At 33.8% G+C, this 23879-nt stretch overlaps 1 protein-coding gene across 2 annotated transcripts in view; it reads right to left on the minus strand.

Moving 5' to 3' along the window:
* The window catches only part of LOC127874633 (disheveled-associated activator of morphogenesis 1-like), an 83523-nt gene that overhangs the window by 43278 nt on the left and 16366 nt on the right, over positions 1-23879 (minus strand). For both annotated transcript variants that reach the window (XM_052419093.1, XM_052419094.1), the window contains exons 2-4: positions 21844-21972; positions 939-1163; positions 286-375 (exon numbers count right to left, since the gene is read on the minus strand). In XM_052419093.1, the coding sequence (XP_052275053.1) occupies positions 286-375; positions 939-1094 (246 nt within the window). In that variant the 5' untranslated portion in view covers positions 1095-1163; positions 21844-21972. The remainder of the gene's footprint in view (positions 1-285; positions 376-938; positions 1164-21843; positions 21973-23879) is intronic.

The following is a 23879-nucleotide window of genomic DNA, read 5'->3' on the forward strand; positions in this document are numbered from 1 at the left end:
TAGGGTTGTGTACCTGTTTCTTGCTATTTATCGATGATGAATGTAGGGTTGTGTACCTGTATGATGAATGTAGGGTTGTGTACCTGTATGATGACTGTAGGGTTGTGTACCTGTTTCTTGCTAGATTAATGTAGGGTTGTGTATCTGTATGATGAATGTAGGGTTGTGTACCTGTTTCTTGCTACAGTAGGGTTGTGTACCTGTTTCTAGCTACAGTAGGGTTGTGTACCTGTTTCTTGCTACATTAGGGTTGTGTACCTATATGATGAAAGTAGGGTTGTGTACCTGTTTCTTGCTACAGTAGAGCTGCCACTTCTTCTGCGGGTCCATACTGAACAGGGCCTCACGATGGGGCTTGTCAAGGTCCAGCTCCTCCTGCAAAGGCACAACAACATTCATACATGATATAGGATATTTGCTACACCACAGCGACCTTTATCTACGGTAAATATTTGAGGAATGTAATGGGGAAAACAAGCGTAAAGGAATAAACACACAGTGCAAATCCTCTGAAAAGGGTGCACATGCTTATTCTGAACATTATTGCATAGTTGAAGTTGATGAATGGCTATCTAACAGTCTAGAAAAGAGATATTCTGCCAATTTGGACCTTAGACCAGTCTTCCCTATACTGTAGTTTAAACACTAGCATGGATCATTATGCTTTCAGACAAACAGATACACACAAAATCCAATCATCAGACAATATAAATTATTAATTTCTAATAGCCGAAATAAAATGTCACCAGCCCCACACTGTCTGTCTTATAGTTAGACTATAAGACCCCGTTAGACTGACGCATTTACGCAATTATACTGAAAAAACACAGTTACCGCTACATCGATGTGACTTCCAGTGGGCTTGATACAAAATAAAATTAAACATTTTAAGCGATAGAAATATTGGGGGTCAATACTATATGACAACATCAACTTACCACTAATTCAGCAAACATTTTGTTCAACTCATTTTCATCCTGAGGCATGGGGATGTCAAGGGCCAGGGTTTTCATGGCGGTGCCTGTCTCAATCTCGTACTTGATGTCCGGCGGTCGACCCCCAAGACAACACCAGCCACCCTTCCGCGCAGGCATCCTGGTGGGCTTATATATGAAGAACTTCTACGTGATCAAAGGTCAGTGGACTTGGGTTTTAACTCATATCTGAAAAAGGGGAAAAATGTGATATTTCCTCAGTTTCAGTTTAAACGAATGACATCCAGGTCCTGACCCTACCATCATTTCCCTGTAATATTTCTGTAAAATTTAATAACCCAAACAACAGCGCAGAAAAAGTCTAAAAATCACACTCTAGTAATCCAAGATTTCTAAAGAAAAATATAAAATTGGCACTTTTATATCAACACACTGACCTACTCCTCTACCAAAGTATAAAGATATAAAATGGCAAGCTCATGCTGAATAAACACTTGAGTTGGTGAACTGATATTTCAACCAGAGGGTGTGGTATAGGACCTCGTGCAATCCAAGGGGGGGCTAGGTTCAACTGTTTGTCAACTGTTCAACTGATGAAGATGGGGAAGTTTAATATTAGTTGTGATGTAAATACTTCTGCTACCACAGCTCATCTGACCAGCGTAGCAGTGAATGTAGTGAATTAAATCTTGGTAAAAAAACTATTATCACCATTTTAATTAAGTGAATGCAAACACCATACCCATGGTATGGTACGAACACTCCAGTTACAGCAGCAGCTTTGTTTGAATCAAACGACTAGGGTAAAGTATTGTTTCACGTTATCCCTTTACCACTTAGATACGTATTTTGAAGAGTTTGTAAAACCTGAACAGCCTGTGAGCTACTCGCAGGCTGTTCTGGTTCTATGCTGTTTACACATAGCCATTTCCACTTTGCCTCTGAGTGCGAATTAAATCTGGGTTCAAAATAAACTACTATCACCATTTTAAGTGAATGTAAATGCCATACACTGTGGCCATTTTATTGCTGTTATTTAAATTTTAAGTTAATTTCAGGTTATTGAAAACAAAATGTTTTAAAAAAAACAGCCACCATTGTAAAATAGGCTTCTCCAACTTGCTTTTTTACTACATCATTGGGTTCAACAAACTGTGGACCACCCTAGTGAAGAACTGGTGGTAATTTTGATAGATCTGACATCTAACATAATTAGGAAGTAGAAACATTTTCATACTGACAATTATTATCTTAATGAAGTGTTATCATACCATACTTATTTTTACATTTTTTACTGTATCAATGACTAAATAAAGACCTGATGAATGTTTAGTAAATGGAAAGGATGTTCATACATCACGACTTCAATTTACAACCGAGAAATCAATTTATGATCAACAGTATAAAATAACTGAAGTCATGTTACATGAAAGCAGTCATTCAGCAGAAACATCCAGGAGAAAATGATTTTTCCATTATATTTCAACGAAGCAAACCCTTGAGCAACCATCTGTATTTTACTGGAACTGCTAGATATTATATTTTGGCTCAATTATTTCTGTGTTCAACTTCTAACAAAAGCAAGGTGCACCAATTTTTTTGGCACCAAACGCTTTAGATCACCCAAAAACATGAATTGGAACCCTGGTTGTTGAAACGATGGATGAGGGCGTGTTGCTCTTCAATAATTACTTTTAGTAATCTCCTCTTACTGCATGAATTAATAATGTAGTTTTTGCCATCCTTGTATCACATGAATTAATAATGTAGTTTTTTTCCTGCTTATTTACAGGCAGGAAGGCAAATTGTCCAGTGGAAAAGCAGAATTAACCTTCAAGTAATTCATATTTTTGAATAGTGTTTCATAAACTTAATGAAAAAAACTTACACTGAAAAACACTTTCTCTGTGTCATGTTTTTTTTTCATTAAGTTCAAAATAATTATTGTAAGTTTGACTATCTAGAGCATTTCCCAATGTACAAACAAATAATTTTTTTATAAATCTGATGTAAGATTTGATCAGCATTTGATCACAAACTCAATTAATAAAATATGTACAGTTTAATGAGTTTATAATTATTATTATGTATAAAACATTGACATAAAATGTTCAATTACTACCTACATGCAAAAATCCTTCTGAACTACAAATAATCTAATCAATCCTCTCTATCACATTACAATTAATGTTACTTGCAAACATCTTTCTTTCATTCTAACATTACAATGAGTGAACTTTTTGTACCTCAAACCAATTCATTGTAAATAAGAGCCCTTCTGTTGTACAAAAACAGAGCCCTCAATATTTATATCAAATTAACCCTAAAACAATTTTTCACATCCAGAGCAAACAACTGCAAACTGTAAACATTTGATAGAGTGAACTTGGTCACACAGAAAATTAATTTTGACACCTCAAAAGATTGGTATGTATTACATTTTTGAATGAATCACTTTGACAGATTGCTGTTCAGCCTGACACATAGAAGGCTAGCTATACTCGACCCAATAACAAGAAAACAATTATTGTGGTAGATATATACACCTCTATAAAATGTAGCAAAACAAAAAGTAACTATGTTTGTTCTTTAAAATAATGTTTGTTTGTGTGTAAATGATACACTTATAATAGATTTTCAAGTTATTTATACATTTTTTTAAGAATCAATAATTGTTAATAATAATTAAAACTGTTCATAAAAATACATTGATACAAATAATTATATTCCATGCTTTTCATGTGTGTTTAACAAAATATAAATTAATTAACAAAATACAATATAAAAATATTTATGTTTGCTGTCTTGCTGATCCAAAGAAACTCAACAAGATAGATTCCTGTCAATCCTTCTCACCGAATTATGGTATGTGAACAACAAATTGTTGCCTGATTGTAAATTGTTTCAGAGAAAAGGGTCAAGTTCCTAGTTTGCTCACCTGAGACCAGTTCTGAACCATTCTCAGCAGCTTTTGACCATTTTAGAGTAAGATTGCGATATTATTGAAACTAATTCTGAGACTGAGCAAATTTCATGATGATTACCGGTATGCAATGCTTGAGTATCAACAAGGTTTGATAGCAATTTGATGAAAACTGACCCAACCCTTGCTGCCACAAATTTCAACAGACCCCAAACCATTTTTTTGATTCACTGAGATACATTAAGAACCAATGTTCTGATCAAGTTTCATGGAGATTGGACAAAAACTGTGAATTGTAGAGTGTTAACATTCAAAGGTTTCACTATATCTATATAAAGCAAACTGCCCCGCCCACTGGGGGCTATGTCTTTCAATCAACCAGAATCCAAGTCATCTAGGATGTCATTTGAACAAAATGTTCTAAGCAAGTTTCAGAAAGATTGCTTTAATTGACAGTGTTTACAAGCTTTTTCTTTCATTTGACCTAGTTACCAAGTTTTGAACATTGGTGATATATATCATGATTGGGACAAATGTTTTGACCAAGTTTAATGAAGATTAGAAAATAAATTTGTTATTTTAGAGTCTTAACCAAGTTAATATTGATGGCGCACAACATATTAGGAATGACAACTCAAATGTGATCACATAAGTTAACATTTGATATGTTTTGTGCTTAGATGAGTCATTAATTGGTTGGCATATTGTAAAATTATTTTCCAGGATGGTATGTATGTATGTAAATGTAATAATTTATAAAGTTCAACCCTAGTGAGCCCATATTAAATATCTACTGGTATGTGAAGCAACAGTAATATAAAACGTATTGACCTGTAACCATCAGAAAATGACACCTAATGTAACATCAAACATAAATCAATTACCAAACAAAAAACTTGCTCAGAGCAATTTCAAACTGGAAAAAAATGTGGATGGGTTTGTAATATTATATACTTGTATCTTGTCATTCTAAATGTGTAACGTGATTAAAAAATAATTTAAAAGGAAAGATACTCTGACAAAATTTAATGTAGACAGAAAAAAAGTAAGATGTAACTGTATCAACATGTAGCTAAAGTAGCAGGAGCAATAACAGGAACAGCAGCTGTAACATGCAAAATAGAAGCTAAAGTATCAGTAGCATCAACAGTAGTGGTGGCTGTTGCAAAAGTATCTGATATAGCTGTACACACATAGCGCAATTATGTAAGAATTTATGGTGGTTTTGACTAGCACATAAACCAGGTAAACTCATTTATAGTTCTATTCTAGGTGTTTTATTATCATGCTATTACATACATTAGAACATAAACAGAATTGCCAGCAGTAACAGCATGAACTTCATGTGCCCCCAACCCACCCAAACTCCATAAATTATTATTTTTTACAGAAAACAACAATCCCCATGTCTTACGTCAACAAAAGAAAACAATGTGAAACATTATACTGTAACATTATTTTGCTCCAAGGAGCTCATATTTACCTCACACCAGACCTAAGGCCAACTGTGTGAACCAAACTACCTTTTAATTAATGAACAATCCTAAACAGAAGCATGTAGCAATAAATTAATAATTACCACTTTGTGTGTTTCCTCTTGGTTTAAGTTTACAAACACCACATGGGGTCTCCCATAGCTGCACTCATACAGGAACACTTCAGGGTTAGGGTTTTACATGCAACTTTGTTTCTACATGCATGGCACCATAATCATGCTCTGGTGGTTAAAGGGACCTATTAACACACTATTGCACTTTTCTTTCTGTTTTTAAAGTATCAGACATAACAACTGCATTTTTCAAGTAAAGAAAGACCACAAAAGGCTTTTTTGGAACTTTAACTCAATATTTCTGAAATGGAAGTGTGACACGCTGTCCAACAAAGGCTGATTTCCCCTGTGAAGGTTTCAAAACGGTTCAAGAATAGTACATAAACAGGTTATGAAGTTGACAACAGTTCACAAACTAATGCCACCTTCAGATATCATGGTCAAGAATTGGTTTACCCCCTTAACCATTTAGAAACGTATTTAACCCTTTACCACTTAAAAACATATTTAACCCTTTACCACTTGAAAACGTTTTTTGACAAATTTTTAGTGCCTTAGAAAGTTAAATTTAATTCAAGACCCTTTTTACTAGATTCAAGTTTTAAAGGTTTGATTTCCAACCCTTTGATACTGATGAGCAGCAAACAGCATAAAACCTGAACAGACCGCGAGTTAACTCACAGGCTGTTCTAGTTTCATGCTGTTTTCCCATAAAGCCATTTTCACTTCGCCAGTCTGAGTGGGAAAGGGTTAAAAACTCAAGTTCATGAACTTTATAATTCATCAAATTAATTCATTAAAAAACTATTTAATGAACCAAACTTACAATTTGTGGACTTGTTCATACCACAGGTGGTTAGCGTGTGGCTATGATATTAATTAGTGAAAACATCATTTTGAATGATAAATAATCATATTATAACGAAAAATTAACTTTTCTGAAAAAAAATATTTCACTATCAAATATATATATAACAAGGTATGCAACTCAAAATCAGCCCAAAACGGGGTGCATCGCTTTGAACAGCCATATCTTCATCAATTTTGCAGCGATTTTCACGATTTCGGTCTTATTCAACGCAGAAATGAATTTCCTTTCTGGAAATGTATATGTCTTGCAATATTTTTACAAATGCTGGGTCAACTTTTAAGAAATAACACGATACACAACACGCATGACCCAGTTGACAGTGATCATGCTGTCTTTAAGACTGAAATCTTCACGGAGTAAAGGGCAACTTCCCTATAAAGTTCATGTAGTTCGATACCATAATTCAATAAAACGTATGAAAAAATATTATTACCGTTCTTGTCGTTACATTCTGCATCAAGACTAACTGTCCAGCGCCGTTTGAAACCTTTGTTTACATACATTTCAACTAACTGACATTTTAAACATACGAGTGATTTCATTGGTCCAATGCGGAGGTGTGTCTTTACAACTGGAGATTTCATTCATAAAGAATACATGATCACTGTCAACTGGGTCATGCGTGTTGTGTATCGTGTTATTTCTTAAAAGTTGACCCAGCATTTGTAAAAATATTGCAAGACATATACATTTCCAGAAAGGAAATTCATTTCTGCGTTGAATAAGACCGAGATCGTGAAAATCGCTGCAAAATTGATGAAGATATGGCTGTTCAAAGCGATGCACCCCGTTTTGGGCTGATTTTGAGTTGCATACCTTGTTATATATATATTTGATAGTGAAATATTTTTTTTCAGAAAAGTTAATTTTTCGTTATAATATGATTATTTATCATTCAAAATGATGTTTTCACTAATTAATAGCATAGCCACACGCTACCCACCTGTGGTTCATACTGAAATTATAAATTGATAACAAAAAAAAAATGTTTTCAAATAATAAAAGTGTTTTATCACTTTGCCACAATATTTGTTTGTACTAGAATCACAGTCTTAGAAAAATAAAAAAAGTTTTGATTATAAAAAATATATTAATCGATAACTGCAAGCTTAAAATGGCTATAAATCAGCACAGTTTGTTTAAATGCATTTACATCAACATGCATCATTCTCAGAAAGTTGTTCACATCCAGTGTTTGATTACACTAATCCTGATTGGCAGTCTGATTCTCAAACGGGTTGTTCATGAACTTAGTTCAAAAACTTATGTTATAGACCTTTTATTTGTGCCAACTTTGTTCATAAAAGGACATGAGTGAGAAATGGCCATTCATGATATTGATATAATAAAATTTTCAACTTGTGCTTGAACATGTTCATGGGAGAGTTAGACATGACAATTTGTTCATGGCCATATTTTGTTCATGTCCAATCATGTACAACTCCTACAGTAGCTAGAATATTTGAGTGTTTAATTTAAATGCATATAATGCTTATAATTTAAACACTTATAATGTTCAAGATATTAGAGTTTGGAATTAACCGGCAATTACGAAAATTTATAAAACACTTAATAATGTTAGCTACTTATATAATAATGTTTATCAAATTGCATCTTCAGTTGATGTTTATCAATACTCAACTCATTTTTATACATATTTTCTTACTTCAAAAAATGGGTGTAGGATTTTAAATGTAAGACGAGTTTTAACCATGACATCCTACCACACCTTCAAAGATACAAAAAAGAATGTAAAATAAGGAAGAAATATGATACAAAGCATCTTGAAATGACACCTCTCTCATAATTTCTGGTATTTATGACAAAATATTAAGAACCACAAGCAATCATTATGAATGGAAAGTGGGCCTAAGACATATGATAATGACATCTGAATACTAGGTCACTGTGAAAAATGATGCCAACAATTTTTTTTGAGCCGTGTCCTATGAAAAGAGGGTTTAATGCATATGTGTAAAGTGTCATCCCAGATTAGCCTGTGCAGTCCACACAGGAAAATCAGGGACAACACTTTCCGCTTTTATGATATTTTTTATTTAAAGAAAGTATCTGTTTAGGCATAAAGTATCGTCCCTGATTAGCCTGTGCGGACTGCATAGGCTAATTTGGGATGACACTCTACGCACATGCATTAACCCCTTTTTCACAGAGAACAGCCCATTTGTATTCACACTTTAATTATTCAAGATGGTTTGCTTCAGTGTTTAACTATTAAATAAATATAAGCAAGTGTTGCAACAGTTTGTAATTTCATTAAGACGTCACATCAATTCAGAAAATGTATGTGATTGCCTGATGTAACCTTACATTTATAAATTATAAGGATGCATGAAATTGATGCAAATTTTTCTGCAGTTAACTGCCACAGACAGCATTATCAAATGATTTGTGACTGACCTAAAATTTCCTAAAATTTGGAGAAATCCCAGACACATTGTACAGGCAACTTTCTGCATTATTTATCATTGACACAATAACATTTTATGGTTACACTTTCCCGTTTTTTTTCCTGATAAATCTGGGGAGGAACAATGCACTTCTATGACAGGTAATAGATATTGTTGTAAGTTTGGCCTAGATTTATGACTGATTAAAAAGCACTAAAATTGTAGGCTGCAGTTATATTAATCAAAACACGTATAAGAAGCTTGAGTCATTTAGTTGACATTTAAATGAATATTTTTTGCCAAATTATAATGGAGACGGAATAACACTTTTTGAAAAATTTAAGGAACAAAAACTGGCTACTTCACATTTGATTTCGAAAAAAATTTGCAACAATATTATCATTTTGATGCATAAGTAAATGGCTATGATGGAACAAATCTGTTGTTTTTATATTTCTAATTATATAAGTGATGACAGACACATCAAAGTTGTTTGACAAAGGAAAGAAATTTAGCTATAGGAAGCAAAACAAAACACCTGTTTAATTATTGCTTACAGTAAAAAAGCCCAACATGATTTGATAAATTTGGCTCTGAAATAATACACATCTGTTGAAATAAGCTGAAATTTCTTATTGTTTCTTATTCTCAACTTTCGACAGAATGTATTTCATAATTATAAAGGATATTTGTTGAATATATGGTAGATGATGAGTTTTATTTCACATGTTGGAACAAACAAACAAACTATTTTATGATCACCATTATAGGGTAAAACTGGAGAATTTTGCAGAAATAATAATTTGTCATGACATTAACATAATGAAGTCATTTCATAGAAAGGTAGTGAAAATTAACAGCAGAAGTTCATATTGAAGTAGAAGTAGTTGTAGTTGTTGCTTTATGAGTGACGTTGGTGGAAGTGATCGTAATGTAGGTTGTGGTTGCTGTTGCAGTAGTGGTGGTTGTAACAATGCATGGTGGTGGCTGTTGCAGTGGTGGTGGTTGTTGCAGTTGTGGTGGTTATTGCAGTGGTGGTGGTGGTTGCAGTGGTGGTGGTTGTTGCAGTGGTGGTGTGGTGGTTGCTGCAGTGGTTGTGTTTGTTGCAGTGGTGGTGTGGTGGTTGTTGCAGTGGTGGTGGTTGTTACAGTGGTGGTGTGGCGGTTGTTGAGTGGTGGTGGTGGTGGTGGTTGCATTGGTGGTGGTTGTTGCAGTGGTGGTGGTTGTTGCAATGGTGGTGTGGTGGTTGTTGCAGTGGTGGTGTGGTGGTTGTTACAATAGTGGTGGTTGTTGTAGTGGTGGTGTTTGTTGCAGTGGTGGTGGTGGTTGCAGAGGTGGTGGTTGTTGCAGTGGTCGTGGTTTTTGCAGTGGTGGTGGTTGTTGCAGTGGTGGTGTGGTGGTTGTTGCAGTGGTGGCTGTTGCAGTGGTGATGGTTGTTACAGTGGTGGTGGTTGTTACAGTGGTGGAAGTGGTTGCAGTGGTGGTGGTCATTGCAGTGGTGGTGGTTGTTGCATAAGTGGTTGTTGCAGTGGTAGTGTGGTGGTTGTTGCAGTGGTGGTGTGGTGGTTGTTGCAGTGGTGGTTGTTGCAGTGGTGATGGTTGTTACAGTGGTGGTGGTTGTTACAGTGGTGGAAGTGGTTGCAGTGGTGGTGGTTGTTGCAGTGGTGGTGGTTGTTGCAGTGGTGGTGGTTGTTGCAGTGGTGGTAGTTGTTGCAGTGGTGGTGTGGTGGTTGTTGCATTGGTGGTGTTGTGGTTGTTACAATAGTGGTGGTTGTTGTAGTGGTGGTGTTTGTTGCAGTGGTGGTGGTGGTTGCAGAGGTGGTGGTTGTTGCAATGGTCGTGGTTTTTGCAGTGGTGGTGGTTGTTGCAGTGGTGGTGGTTGTTGCAGTGCTCGTGGTTCTTGCATAGTGGTGGTTGTTGCAGTGCTGGTGGTTGTTGCAGTGCTGGTGGTTGTTGCAGTGCTGGTGGTTGTTGCAGTGCTTAACATGTCTTTTGCAGTGGTGGTGGTTGTTGCAGTGATGGTGGTTGTTGCAGTGGTGGTGGATGTTGCAGTGGTGGTGGTTTTGTAGTGCTGGTGGTTGTTGCAGTGCTGGTGGTTGTTGCAGTGCTGGTGATTGTATCAGTGCTGGAGGTTGTAATATCAACAGACAAGAAGTAGCTTTAGTCTTAAGTTTCAGTTAAGAATGAGTAATTGTAAAACAGAAGTTGCAAAAATAGAAGAATATAAAATATTCCTTATAGTGTCCACCAATGCCAATTACAATGTGAACTTTCTGTCTGACCGATCTACAAAACTTACCAAGTCTTAAACACAGAACACTCTGAATGGTTTCCATAATAAAATACAGAGCATCTTACCTTTATAAAGAATTTAAACAATCCATGAGTGTATTTATGCTAATGCTTCATTGATACAACTGCACTGTCCCACAAATAAACAAAATATCATGTATTTACACAGACACTTGAATAGATCCACGAAACAGACTGTAGCCCGCTTAGGGTAAGAGTCTAATATATACACACATTTAATATTGTCTTCCTCATTTTTGTAAAATACCTTACAGAGAAACACGAATCCTCAACACTTACGAAATATCCATAGATTTTCACTCTATAAAATACCAAGATATGTCATAAAAAACTGAAGTAAATAAAGTTTTAAATAATTATCTTACTAAATCTATTCACCATACATTTATTTTCAGCTTAATAAACAATTAACTGTTTTTTAAATGCCTGATAATTAACTCACACAAATGTAGAAGGTAAATAAAATATCATGTGTCGTTTAAGATAAACAAAATTTGAAAGACGTTTACTGCACTTGAACGCTTTTAAATGTAATACAATAAATGACTGGAGCATTTTTAACAGGCCGTCATACAACTAGTTTATGCTCCACTACCTATAGTAGTGTACTTTTTCACTTCTGTCACTATTTTACAAGGGGATGGGGTTTTAAAGATGTTATTAAAGCATTTTATCTCACCTTGTGCATGTAAAGTACTATATGTGTTACTTATGTGTTCTTTACAGTTCCCTAAATCAAAATCAGGTAATATAAATTAGCTTGTTAATGTTTGAATATAATATGTAGACATTCTAATCTGGAAATCTATGACATCTTTGCTTTATTTAGCTTAGAAGTTCCTATTTTACGGGACTCTCTATTCTGTAAAAGACTTCTGATACAGCACTCCTTCTACAGCACTCCTTCTAAATAGAAGATTTTGTGTCAGTATACCATCTATTGCTTAAACTGATGTCTTTATGAAAGGTTATATTGAGACAAGCACACATACCCAGTAAATAGAATGCAGAATCAGCAAAGACCTGACTTCAATGTCAGTGCACAGAGAACTTGTACCTTTGTACTGACAAGAGATATGTGTAAAACATGTATGGAACACTCCCTAACTTGCAGCCAACTTGTCAAAATGTGAAACAATTATTACAGGTAAGTGTTAATGTTAAATACTGCATGCCCCTGATACCCAACTTTTGTCTCTTGATCTCAAAATAAACGGGGTATTTCTTTACTCAAGATTAGCCAGCATACTAATTTGTAGACTGAGGCTAAGGAGTCCATCTGTCCGTATCCGCATATCTGCATCCGCAAAAAAATAGAACTAGTAGAAATGTACTGTGCTTATTCCGTTCATCCGCATCGGCATATCCACACGCGCAATAAGCGTCCGTAAAAGAACGCTCAAGTGAGCATTCTAATGCAGATGCGGACAAGATACGGACGGTATTTAGCACGAAGAGGGAAGCTGTCATCTAAAAAATCAACTGAAAAACTAATTGAATTCATGAAAAATTACCTCGAATTATACAACCAACGCAGTTCTGCATATCGGGACTCTGATTTAATTTCAAATGTTCGGAAAAGCATAGCAAAATTTAGACACTAGACGAAGATGTTTCAGATATTTACCATTTGTATTCTTTTACAGACAGAATGATGATTTGTACCTTCCTTGGGGAAATGTTGTTCATGATTTCATGAACACTTCAAGCCAATCAGGAATTGTTCATGAACCATTCTCAAAAAGTTCCTGATCTTGGTTCATGAACTTTTGGACATGAACTGTTCTTAAGACACGTTCATGAACAGTTTATGAATTTTTGTTGAACACTTCAAAGTTCATGAACAGTTCTTCATCTAACCATAAATACTTAGTAATGAACATTTCATGAACAATTATTTCTGATGACTTTTCTGAGACAGACTTTGAGGATCCATCATGAATAATTCATGAATTCCTTTGTGCTAGATGTTTCATAAATATTTTTGAAAGTAATATTGAAATGTCTAGCATACTAATCTTGTAGATTTGTGAAACCTGTGAAGTAAGTATGAATATGCATAGTACTTTCATCACTGTAAGTAAGAATTCTTGACCTGTTCTAGAGAATTTTAAGAACATTTGTACAAGAACTGTTCAAGAACTGCCTTCAGGAACAGTTCAATAACTTTTTAAGGACCTTTCCTGTTCTTGAATTATTCTTAAACTATACTTGAACACTTTAAGAACTTTTTTGAACAACATGTTTCCTTCTGATGTTCTTAAACAGGTCTACACAATGTTTTTGAACATATGATGGACTTTTTAAGAATCCAATATGTTCTTAAAAGGATCTGTCATTGTTCTTGGAAGACTTAAAAGACAAGTTTAAGAACGTTTTAAGGACATCTTATTTCAAGAACAGTTTAAGATGATATCAAGAACTCAAACATGTACATTGCATTGCTGTTTTTACAAAGGAAGAATATTGTGTGCACAGGAAGTTGAAACGGAAGGCACATGGTTTATGTTATATTTGAAAATGTAAGTCTTTAATAAATTACCGGCTGAACTGATCAGCCATTGGTTCCATTTCAAGTTCTTTGGCACTGTAAGTGTAACCATTTCAGGGAAACCATTGATTAGTAAATGATTCTTGAACTGAAAATGAGACTATTCATAATCTTTTCAATACATGAATTATTCATGAACATATAGTGCAAAGTTGTATTATGAAATTTAAAGAGTATTATCAAACCACTTGTATCTCAGTTATTAGTGTTATATTTAAATTATTGTTATATGTTGCTATCAATATGTTAAGTGCTAATACAAGACTTGTTTCTTCTTACCCTGACCTGTTTGTTAAGCTTTGGTAACACTTATGATAACCTTTGCATAAATTGACAAATTCTTGTTCATGAATAGTTCATGAACACTTCATGCCACCTCAGTTAATGAACTCTTGAAGAACTATGGTTCATGAACTATTCACTGACAGTTCGTGAACAGAAAATGAGCCATTGAAAAATAGAAGAAAAATGTTCATGAACTGTTCATGAACAGCAAAACCCTGAAGAATTTTTCAAGAATTGTGTTGTTCATGAACTGTTCAAGAACACTTCATGCCATTTGTGTTCATGAATAGTTCATTATCATTTCATGCCATAATGGTTCAAGATTACTTCATGAACACTTCATGCCATAAGGGTTCAATAATAGTTCATGAACACTTCATGCCATTAGGTTTCAAGAATATTTCATTAACACTTCATGCCATTAGTGTTCATGAACAGTTCATGAACAAAAATTTCAAGAACATTTCACAGACGTGGCTCATTTTCTGTTCACTGACTATTCGTGAACAATTCATGAACTCAGTTCACGAACAGTTCATGAACAGTTCACGAATTATTCATGAACTGCAGAACAACATTTCGCAGGGGTTATATCTACTTAAATTCATGCTTATCCTTCATAATAATTATCTCAATTATAATTTTCAGTTTCATCCATATTTTTTTTTTCCTAAAAGAGAAAGAAACGTTCCACATATGCGGAAAAATGGAATCTACCGTCCGTATTATGATTATGCGAATACGGATGCGGATACAGATACGGATGCGGATATGGATACGGATAGATGGAATACTAGCCTCAGTGTGAAAATGGTTTTAGCGTAACATGTTCATGTGACCTTGACCTTTTACTGGTTTACCTACAAATCAAAAGGCCTTCTATCAGAATATCAACAAGAGCACCGCATAACGGGTGCCACGCTCGGCTACAGGTGCAGTTTTGAATAAATGAAAGCTTGTCAGAATTATTTTTTTATTTTTATTTTTTAAAGGTCACAGTGACCTTGACCTTTGACCTAGTGACCCAAAAATGGGTGTGGCGTGTAGAACTCATCAAGGTGCATCTACATATGAAGTTTCAAAGTTGTAGGTGGAAGCAATTTGATTTTAGAGCCAATGTTCAAAATCTTAACAAAATAATAAGGTTTTAGCACGACGCGGACGGCGGACGACGAGCTGGCTATGACAATACCTCGGGTTTTCTCCGAAAACGCAGAGCTCAAAAATAGAACATGTATTTACCTAGGTGATCATAGATCAAAACATATTCTAGATATCAAGCAGAAACAAAATTGTCCTTGGAAAAACCCTGTTTACTTAAATGATATAAGCCCTTGTGATTCTTGACCTTTGATCTGTTAAACTCAAAATCAATTGGGCACTTTCTTCCAACCTAAACAGAATACCAACTTAAATTACTGGAGGCAAATTGTTCTCTAGTGCAAAACAAAATGTTACATTGACCCACACATAATCTGACCAACTGATGGGCATGTGAAAGCAAATGATGTTTTTGGCCAATTTTTTCGGCGTAAGCTGTATTAAGCCAGCTTTTCACCCTGACTTGACCTTTGTAAGTGTCCAATAATACTCAAATAAAATTTCCCGCGGCTAGGTACGAATGAATACACTTCATTTATTCCATTGGCTGATTTGAGTATAACACCATAACATTGGAAACATATCCGCGTCTTTGTAACACTGTTTTACTGCATGAAACAATTTTATCTCTAATGAAAAGGCTCAATAGATAGAACAGTTTTACAATCAATTTTCGACATAAATACAGTTTGTGCGTTCACCTTTTATTTTCAGAGAATTACCAGCGCAAAAGCGTTTATACTAGTAGCTATGTTGTCATATTTAGTACTTACTTGCATTGCATTTCAACCCGCGAGGTTTCGGGTCAACTCGCGGCCATTTGTGAAAGTCAGAGTTTATATACAGTTCATCACCGGAGTTCGCAGAAGGGGTTGCGATCATTGTGTTACACCGGTCTTACTGACAATAACGTACTGACTGTAATGCATTGCATTCCAATCCGCAAGGTATCAAGGTCAGTTTGCGGTCAGTTGCAGAAATCTTTATATAAACGCCGTCTCGTAAACTTTGTGCACTTGAAGTCTGTTTTGATCAGAAAGATACTAAATAAAGATATTCGGCGATATTATTGTGGTATGTCAATCATCGATTTTTAATATGGTTTCAACATTTGCATGATAAGGACCAATTTTGATAAAAATAATTAGAAATATTTATCCATTTAGACCAGTTTATTAAGCATGAGCACAATAATTCACCATACTATAATTATGCAATTAAATAAGATTCGAGTATTGCCGGCTGACCTATATGCAATCGTTTATTTTCATGTTTCTTGTGTTTTTCTATTCTGTAAATATAGATATCTAAGTAATAATATCACATAAAGCAAAATAAGCCACGAAATCTGGCGCAACACCCCGTAATTGATTTGCTTATGATGTAGCTAAGAACTGCGCAGAAAAAAGGCATCCGCTACTTTTTATCTCATAGAGATAACTTTTGATCGTTCATAAACATCGACCACAATCAACGCCGTATATCTTTTTAAAAGATATTTCTTGTTTAAAGACAACTGGTAAAATATTTTCACAATCAGCTGCTAAAAGTTTCATTCCTCATCTATATTTAAGTATAATGAATTAAGACTATTTTCACAATCAATTGGCAAAAGTTTTAATCTCATTAGTACTAACATGCGAACAGCCTGCGTTGTTGTTATGCATAATAAATGTTTCTATTTTGACATCCACTACAACAAGTTAACAGGTTCATGATCCACAAAAATGACACTGTTTAAAATTGCGTCAAAAGAAAAATTGTCAGCTGATTTACATGACATGCTTGAAAAATGTTGATATACAATCCATTACAATTTACATAAAAATAAACCTACAATAACACCTCTATTCAAAACTTTCAGATTTGTTTATTAAATGTATCAAATAATGCATAAAATGCTTCACTCGTAGTACCTTGTGCAATACTTAAAATATGTTACTTAACAAAAATCAATATGTTTCAGATTAACTAAACAAAGATAAATATTATTGAAACCATACTAAAAATATGTCTGTCTTTATAAAAAAAAAATCATTAACAGCAAAAAAATAACATATTTACCATTGAACAACAATGTAAACTAATTTTATCCACTGAAGTCAAAGTTACATCCATGCAAAATCTGCATGAGCCATGATTAAGAAGCACCACTCACAACACCACCAATTTTGAAATTCCCCAGAAACACCAGATCAGTGGTCTCTCTAACACTCAAGACAACATATTGGCCATACCAACAAGACATAGAACAAAAGCTGCCCGGTTTTGAGCAGATATTTATGGGCTAGCTGACAGATTGAATCTTTAAAGATAGCTTTTTAGCCCCTTTGTCCAGTCACACTGTTTGATTCTATGGATGCTTTGATAATGAAGATCAGAAAATGGTTTTATTGGATGTTACATTACTTACAGGGTTTCTGGTGTTCAGATTGTTGTTATTGTTGTAAATGTAGTTCCTTTCTTGAGTTGAATGTATTTTTATTTACCTGAATTATTAAACTTCTAAATTTTGAAGGAAATACTTCAGAGCATTTCTTTCAATATTATTAAATAAGGTCAGAAAATCATTACCTTAGAAATCAGTTATGGATATGCAAAACAAATCAGGATCAAATATGATAAGGAAAATCACAATATTTATTCTGAAAGAATACTGTTCTAATGTCAAAAATGAACATCACAAAGTAATCAGCTGAAAATTGCTTAGCAATTAATAAAGACCATTAACTTAACCGTTTTAACCTTTTAATCTGGCCAAATTTCACAAATATGGGAATTCACATTGCATGTTCATATCATGTATTTACATCCTAAAAAACTATATATACATAATTTAATCATACATCAACAATGAACATTGCTTGTAAAAGACAGAAAAATACTGCTGAGTCAGAAAATATCACCAGACAATCACAATTTAGTCATTTTTTACTAAATCTTGAAGGGTGATCTTAAATCCATATTTTATAATACAAATTTATATTCATGAGCATTCTATTTCTGACCAACATTGAATATGGAATTTCCAATTGTCTGGACCATATAGCAGATATGTCTTGGGATAAACAAATATTAATAACAGAAAAGATTTATCAATCTGTCTGAAAGAGAAACAAATGAGATTGAAGCTATTTTGAGACTTTTTTCAGTAACAGATATAGATACATAGGATTGTGTCTCTGTAAAAATTGAAAAAGGAAAAGTTATTAATTGAAAGTACACCTATGTACATTTATTAAAAAGTGTGATACTGATACATTTGTTAAAGTAATCAAGAAGAAATGTTTAATTGCTACCGGGTATATACTAGAAACATATCACATGTTTATTTGATCCTTTAGAACATGATTCTTATTAAAAATAATTAGAATATGGATCTCTTACCAGAGGGTATTGTGGGTATGCACAAAGAATCTACATATATGTAGGTTGAAACAAGAAACATGGCACAAAACACAAAAAAGAAGGTTTTCAACATTTTACCAAATAATTTACTTGTAATGCGCTATTCCAAAGTAAGTATGCATGTAAATTACATACATGCACATTTTCTGTGCAATTACCTCAATTAAAAAAGTTACTGAGTGGAAACTTTCTTTTTCTATATTTAGTAACAGTGATCTTGACCATTATCCAACTAGCCCAAAATGCAATAGCAATCTAGGTCTCCATGCCAATTTCATTCAGATTGATGATTATGAAAACCAATGTTACTTACAATAAACCATATGATGATTGTGTTTTTTATTTCCCACTCTCCATTTTGCCCATTCATAAATGATATTATGCTTGCTTAAATATTATTATATAATAAACTTTCTTTTGGAATCTATGACAATATTTAAGGCAACAGTCATTTTGCCATATTAATATTCTTTGAATATTAGTTCCCTAAACTCTGTAATAATGGACTGAAAATAGTTTTGTTGTAAAGTGCAGCAAGCTTCTTAAATAATTGTGTTTGTTATGGACTTTTTTTACAATAATATCTATATTCTTATATTATGCAGACATGAAACGCAACATTATAATTGAGTCCCTTAAAGATGCAAATTTTTCACAAACAAGATAAAATAAATGACACATACAATTATAGCTCTTAAGGATGTAATCAAAGTTCATTGTCAAAAATTACAATCACAAGAGGTTCCTTATTGTGCACTTCCTATTTCACAAACATGGTTTAGTCATAATTCAAAATGAATAGTGACATATTGTTTGAATAGGCATATATAAGAACTTTAAGCCATCAAAAACTTAAATTAAACCAGGAAGGCAAATATTTTTTATAAATTATAATTGGTACAATAAAGAGCTTAATCTTGTGAAAAGTTAAACTTGTACTATATATTATTAATAAATTAACATTTCTAATGACAAATTAATACATATCTTATTACCATAAATATCATGTATAAATGTAGGATTGTATATTCCATATAGAAAAGTTTATAATTATGTTCAAATATGTGGAATATGATTATTTCATAATTATTTTACTCATAGTGTAATATTTACAATATGTTGCATGTTTAACCATACACATCAAGATTGGATTTAATCACACTTAACTTCGGATTTCAAAACAATCATTTTCCTTGATAAAAGAATTAAAATGTCATTTAAAGTATTTATACATTTGGAAAAGTCTAAAGATCATAATAGCTAACATATAAACATTGAAACTTATTTAGAACCTGCCATAATGATGTACGTCTTACGATATTTAGCAAGCAGTCTACCTCTACACCATTAAAGGTTTTTTTCACAGATTTTGGCATGTTTTTAAGTTTGTTATTAAATGCTTTATTTTGATAAATGTGAACATTGGACCTAAAAAGCTCCAGTACAAAATCAAGAATACAATTAAAACAAGAGCACCGCATAACGGGGGCCACGCTCGGCTGCGAAAGCTTGTCAGAATTTTTTATTTTTTTTATTTTTTTTAGAGGTCACAGTGACCTTGACCTTTTACCTTGTGACCCAACAAGAGATGTGTTTGTCGGAAACTCAATGCCCCCTACTGCGCCGCATTGAAATAACATTTATATTTATCATTTGGCAGGTATAGAAATCATCTCCCTTTAAAGGTTATTACTTCCCTTGAATTTTTTCCAATCCAACCAGGGGGGGGGGGGGGTCTCACAGTCAATTATGACCATGTCAGACATCACTGACAACCAAGGCCTGTTGTTTAAAAGAGATCATAGCCAGAGTTGATCATGTATCTATGGACATAAGTCCACAGGTATGTAATGAACATCAAAGAAATTATAATTATATCATTAAAAAAATACTTTGACAAATCAATCATTTGGGTTAAAAATAATCAAAATAATAAATCTGTACAGTAACTGTGAAAAGAACTTCAATATATTATAAGATTTACAATTATATAAATTACTTCCCTTGAAAATAATTGTCTGTAACAAATCTCTATTTTTAGCAGCAAATAATTAAAAGCCACTACCGTGACTGTAGATTCACCACTCAAAATGTGCAGCTCCATGAGATACACATGCATGCGAAATATATAAAGTGGTTATGTTCAATATTGAATAATTTTCTCCCTTTTTAAAGCTTATTACTTCCCTTAAATCTGTATTTTTTACCATAGACCGTAAAGGATGACCTTGACCTTTTACCACAATGTGTTTGTCAGAAACACAATGCCGCCTACCGCGCCGCTTAGATTTATTTAACAAAAATACGTGGGCAGGTCAGATAACTATGTCCATTAAAAGCTTATTACTTCCCTTGACTTTGTTTTTTCGACCCTAGACCTTGAAGGATGATGTTCACCTTGAAATTTCACAACTCAAAATGTGCAGCTCCATGAGATACACATGCATGCCAAATATCAAGGTGCTATCTTCAATATTTAAAAAGTTATGGCCAATGTTAAGGTTTTAGCACGACGCCTACGGCGGACGACAAGCTGGCTATGACAATAGCTCAGGTTTTCTCTGAAATAAGCCTCGCTTAAAAAGAAAAAAAAGATAACTCACAGCAGGACTCGAACCACTGACCCCTGGAGTCCTGGAGTAAAAAGCCCACGCATTAGATCACTCGACCATCCTTCCTTATACAATTGAAGATGTATTTTATACTTCATATAAGCGATCCTTATAGTTTCACAAAATATAACGACAACAACACAACTCTCCAAATTATTCAATCGTTTCGTGTTGCAACGCTTTATAATTTTCAGGTTTTTAAATTGTCAAAAGATGCATATAAAGGCTATTTTAGATTATGGTAAATGTTCAGTATTACAGTTTCCTCACAAATATCATAACTAAAACGAAAATTTGCGAATATGAAACAATTTTTTTCAATTTTGTCAATTTACCAAACCGTGAAAAGGCCCATTTAAGGCAATTGATCAAGAATCTTGCGTATAGGGGCCAATATCTTTGATTTTAACCACATTTTTGCAGTTTTATCGATAAATTCGCAGAGACAGAAATGTATGAAACAAGGCAATATTACAAAAAGGTGATCATAGATTTAAATCCTTATATTCCGAATTGTTTAAATAGTTATAAGGGACAAAAACAAGTTTAGCTGGGCAACCTTTCCTTTCTTATTTTGGCAATGTTTGTGGAAACAAATGCATTTTTGGAGCATTAATGATACATTGTCTAACACAGATGTAACTTATGCCAGGCCAAAAGGTCCTAGTCCTTTGATCAAATAAATCTATGCATGAATAACAGGTGTGTGGGGTAACACTAAGGATTTGCATGTTTGAACTCCCAACTCCTCCACCTTCATAGAAATTTGCCAATTAAGTAACTAACCAATTTAAGAGATCATGCATCTATGGGTCAGGTTTCTTGTTTTCTCGAACATGGTTTGAACCTGCTCGTTCATATAGTGGATTACCAAAACCTTTACTTACCAAAATGCACTGGAGCATAATCCAGATCATGCTGCCATATTTCAGTTATTCCCACTCAAACTGACAATGTTTTCTGCTGTCCTTTACATGGTCATGACACAATTATTCAGTCTGTTATTCACTGAACAACTGAAAAGAAAAGTTGCAAGAACATTAACTTTACAATCAATATTGAAACTTATTAAAAATATTCCCTAAGGCTTCTATCATTACATTGCAATTCTTATTGACCAGCAAGACCAGAAATGCATGATACAATTACTATTCATGTCAATATTTGACTCAATTACATTCAAACTACATGTACATGTAAAAAAAATTCCCTGCTTTGAATTTCAGGAAAACACAGTATGAATTTCCAAAATTCATACAATACATTTGGTAACTGAGAATGATATGTATGTATCTGTTCAAGGTCAGCAAGTGACTTTAATCTTGTTCAAGACTGGTATTTTAAGATACATCATCTGATTCATTCGAGCCTTGCTCTGTGAAAAGGGGGTTTAATGCATGTGTGTAAACTGTAAAGTGTCGTCCCAGATTTGCCTATGCAGTCCACACAGGCTAATCAGGGACAACACTTTCCAATTTCATATTTTCTTTTTAAAGAAAGTCTCTTCATAGCAAAAATCAAGTTTTAGCGTAAAGTGTTGTCCCTAATTAGCCTGTGTGGACAGGCTAATCTGGGACGACACTTTACGCACATGCATTAAACCCTCTTTTCACAGAGCACGGCACATTAATTTTCATTGTAGCCATAAATTGTCAAAGCTAATTATGATCAAACATTGTGCAAGTGCTGATTTCAAACTGAGGGATCAATAAATCTATCTCTTAGCTTGTTCACAGACAAGTAGTTCCATAATCTAGTAACCTAGACTGAACTGCAGTTTTATTGATCGAATCCTGGGGAATCTGCATAGAAATTGCAGGGGATCAGTCCATACATTATTTGATATTCCTTCTTCCATAATTAGAAAGTGATGCAGACAAATCTCCATAAGAAGAACTAAACCAGTGCACATATTTGTCTGGTATTGTGTTAGGATGAATAAGTTGTGCTGCGCTGAGAATTCATAAATTTATGATGAAACAACTATGAAATGAAATTAGACATCTTTTTTATCTTTCGTCAGGTTTTATAAATGGTGCACTGACAAAAAAATCTATTCATGTTCATTGTTAAGATAAACAATCTGGCGTAATTTTTTCTATTGAATTGCTGTTCTTTCGCCAAATGAAAACAATTATTATCTGTAACAAATTTTACCATACAGTAGCTATATGTGTTTTTCAGCAAATTATACACAATGTTATCTACATTGCCACTTAATTTTATCTATCATGACTAACTCATAAATGAATTGATAAACGTGCTATTCAGTGTATCTTACCAAACTATAATACATGAAAAAAATTGGCACACCTCAATATTTTGAAAATTTCGCTATTCTTAAGGTTTTAAACCTTAAAGAGATCTTTTCACGGTTTGGTAAATTGACAAAATTGAAAAAAGTTTTTCAGATTCGCAAATTTTTGGTTTAATTATGATATTTGTGAGGAAACAGTATTACTAAACATTTGCCATGGTCTATTATAGCCATTATATGCATCGTTTGACGATTTAAAAGCCTAAAAATTATAAAGCGTTGCAACGCAAAACGATTGAATAATTTGGAGAGTTCTGTTGTTGTCGTTTAAATTTGTGAAACTATGAAGATTGCTTATATAACGTATAAAATACGCATGCTATGTATGCTAGGCAGAATAGCTCAGTTGGCTAATGCGTTTTTACTTCAGGATTCCGGGAGTCACTGGTTCGAGCCCTACTGCGGGCTACTTTTTTTTCCCTTTTTTTAATTTTATTTTTGATTTTTCACTGGAGCTTTTAAAATTTAATGTTTACATTTATCACTATAAAGCATTTAATGACAAACTTCAAAACATGCCAAAATCTGTGAAAAGGCCCCTTAAAATAAATTAGCATAATTATCAAACTATATCACAAGAGGCAATATATTATTGTATGCAGTATA

The sequence above is a fragment of the Dreissena polymorpha genome, chromosome 3 (assembly GCF_020536995.1).
Source record: "Dreissena polymorpha isolate Duluth1 chromosome 3, UMN_Dpol_1.0, whole genome shotgun sequence".
Lineage (NCBI taxonomy): Eukaryota > Metazoa > Mollusca > Bivalvia > Myida > Dreissenidae > Dreissena > Dreissena polymorpha.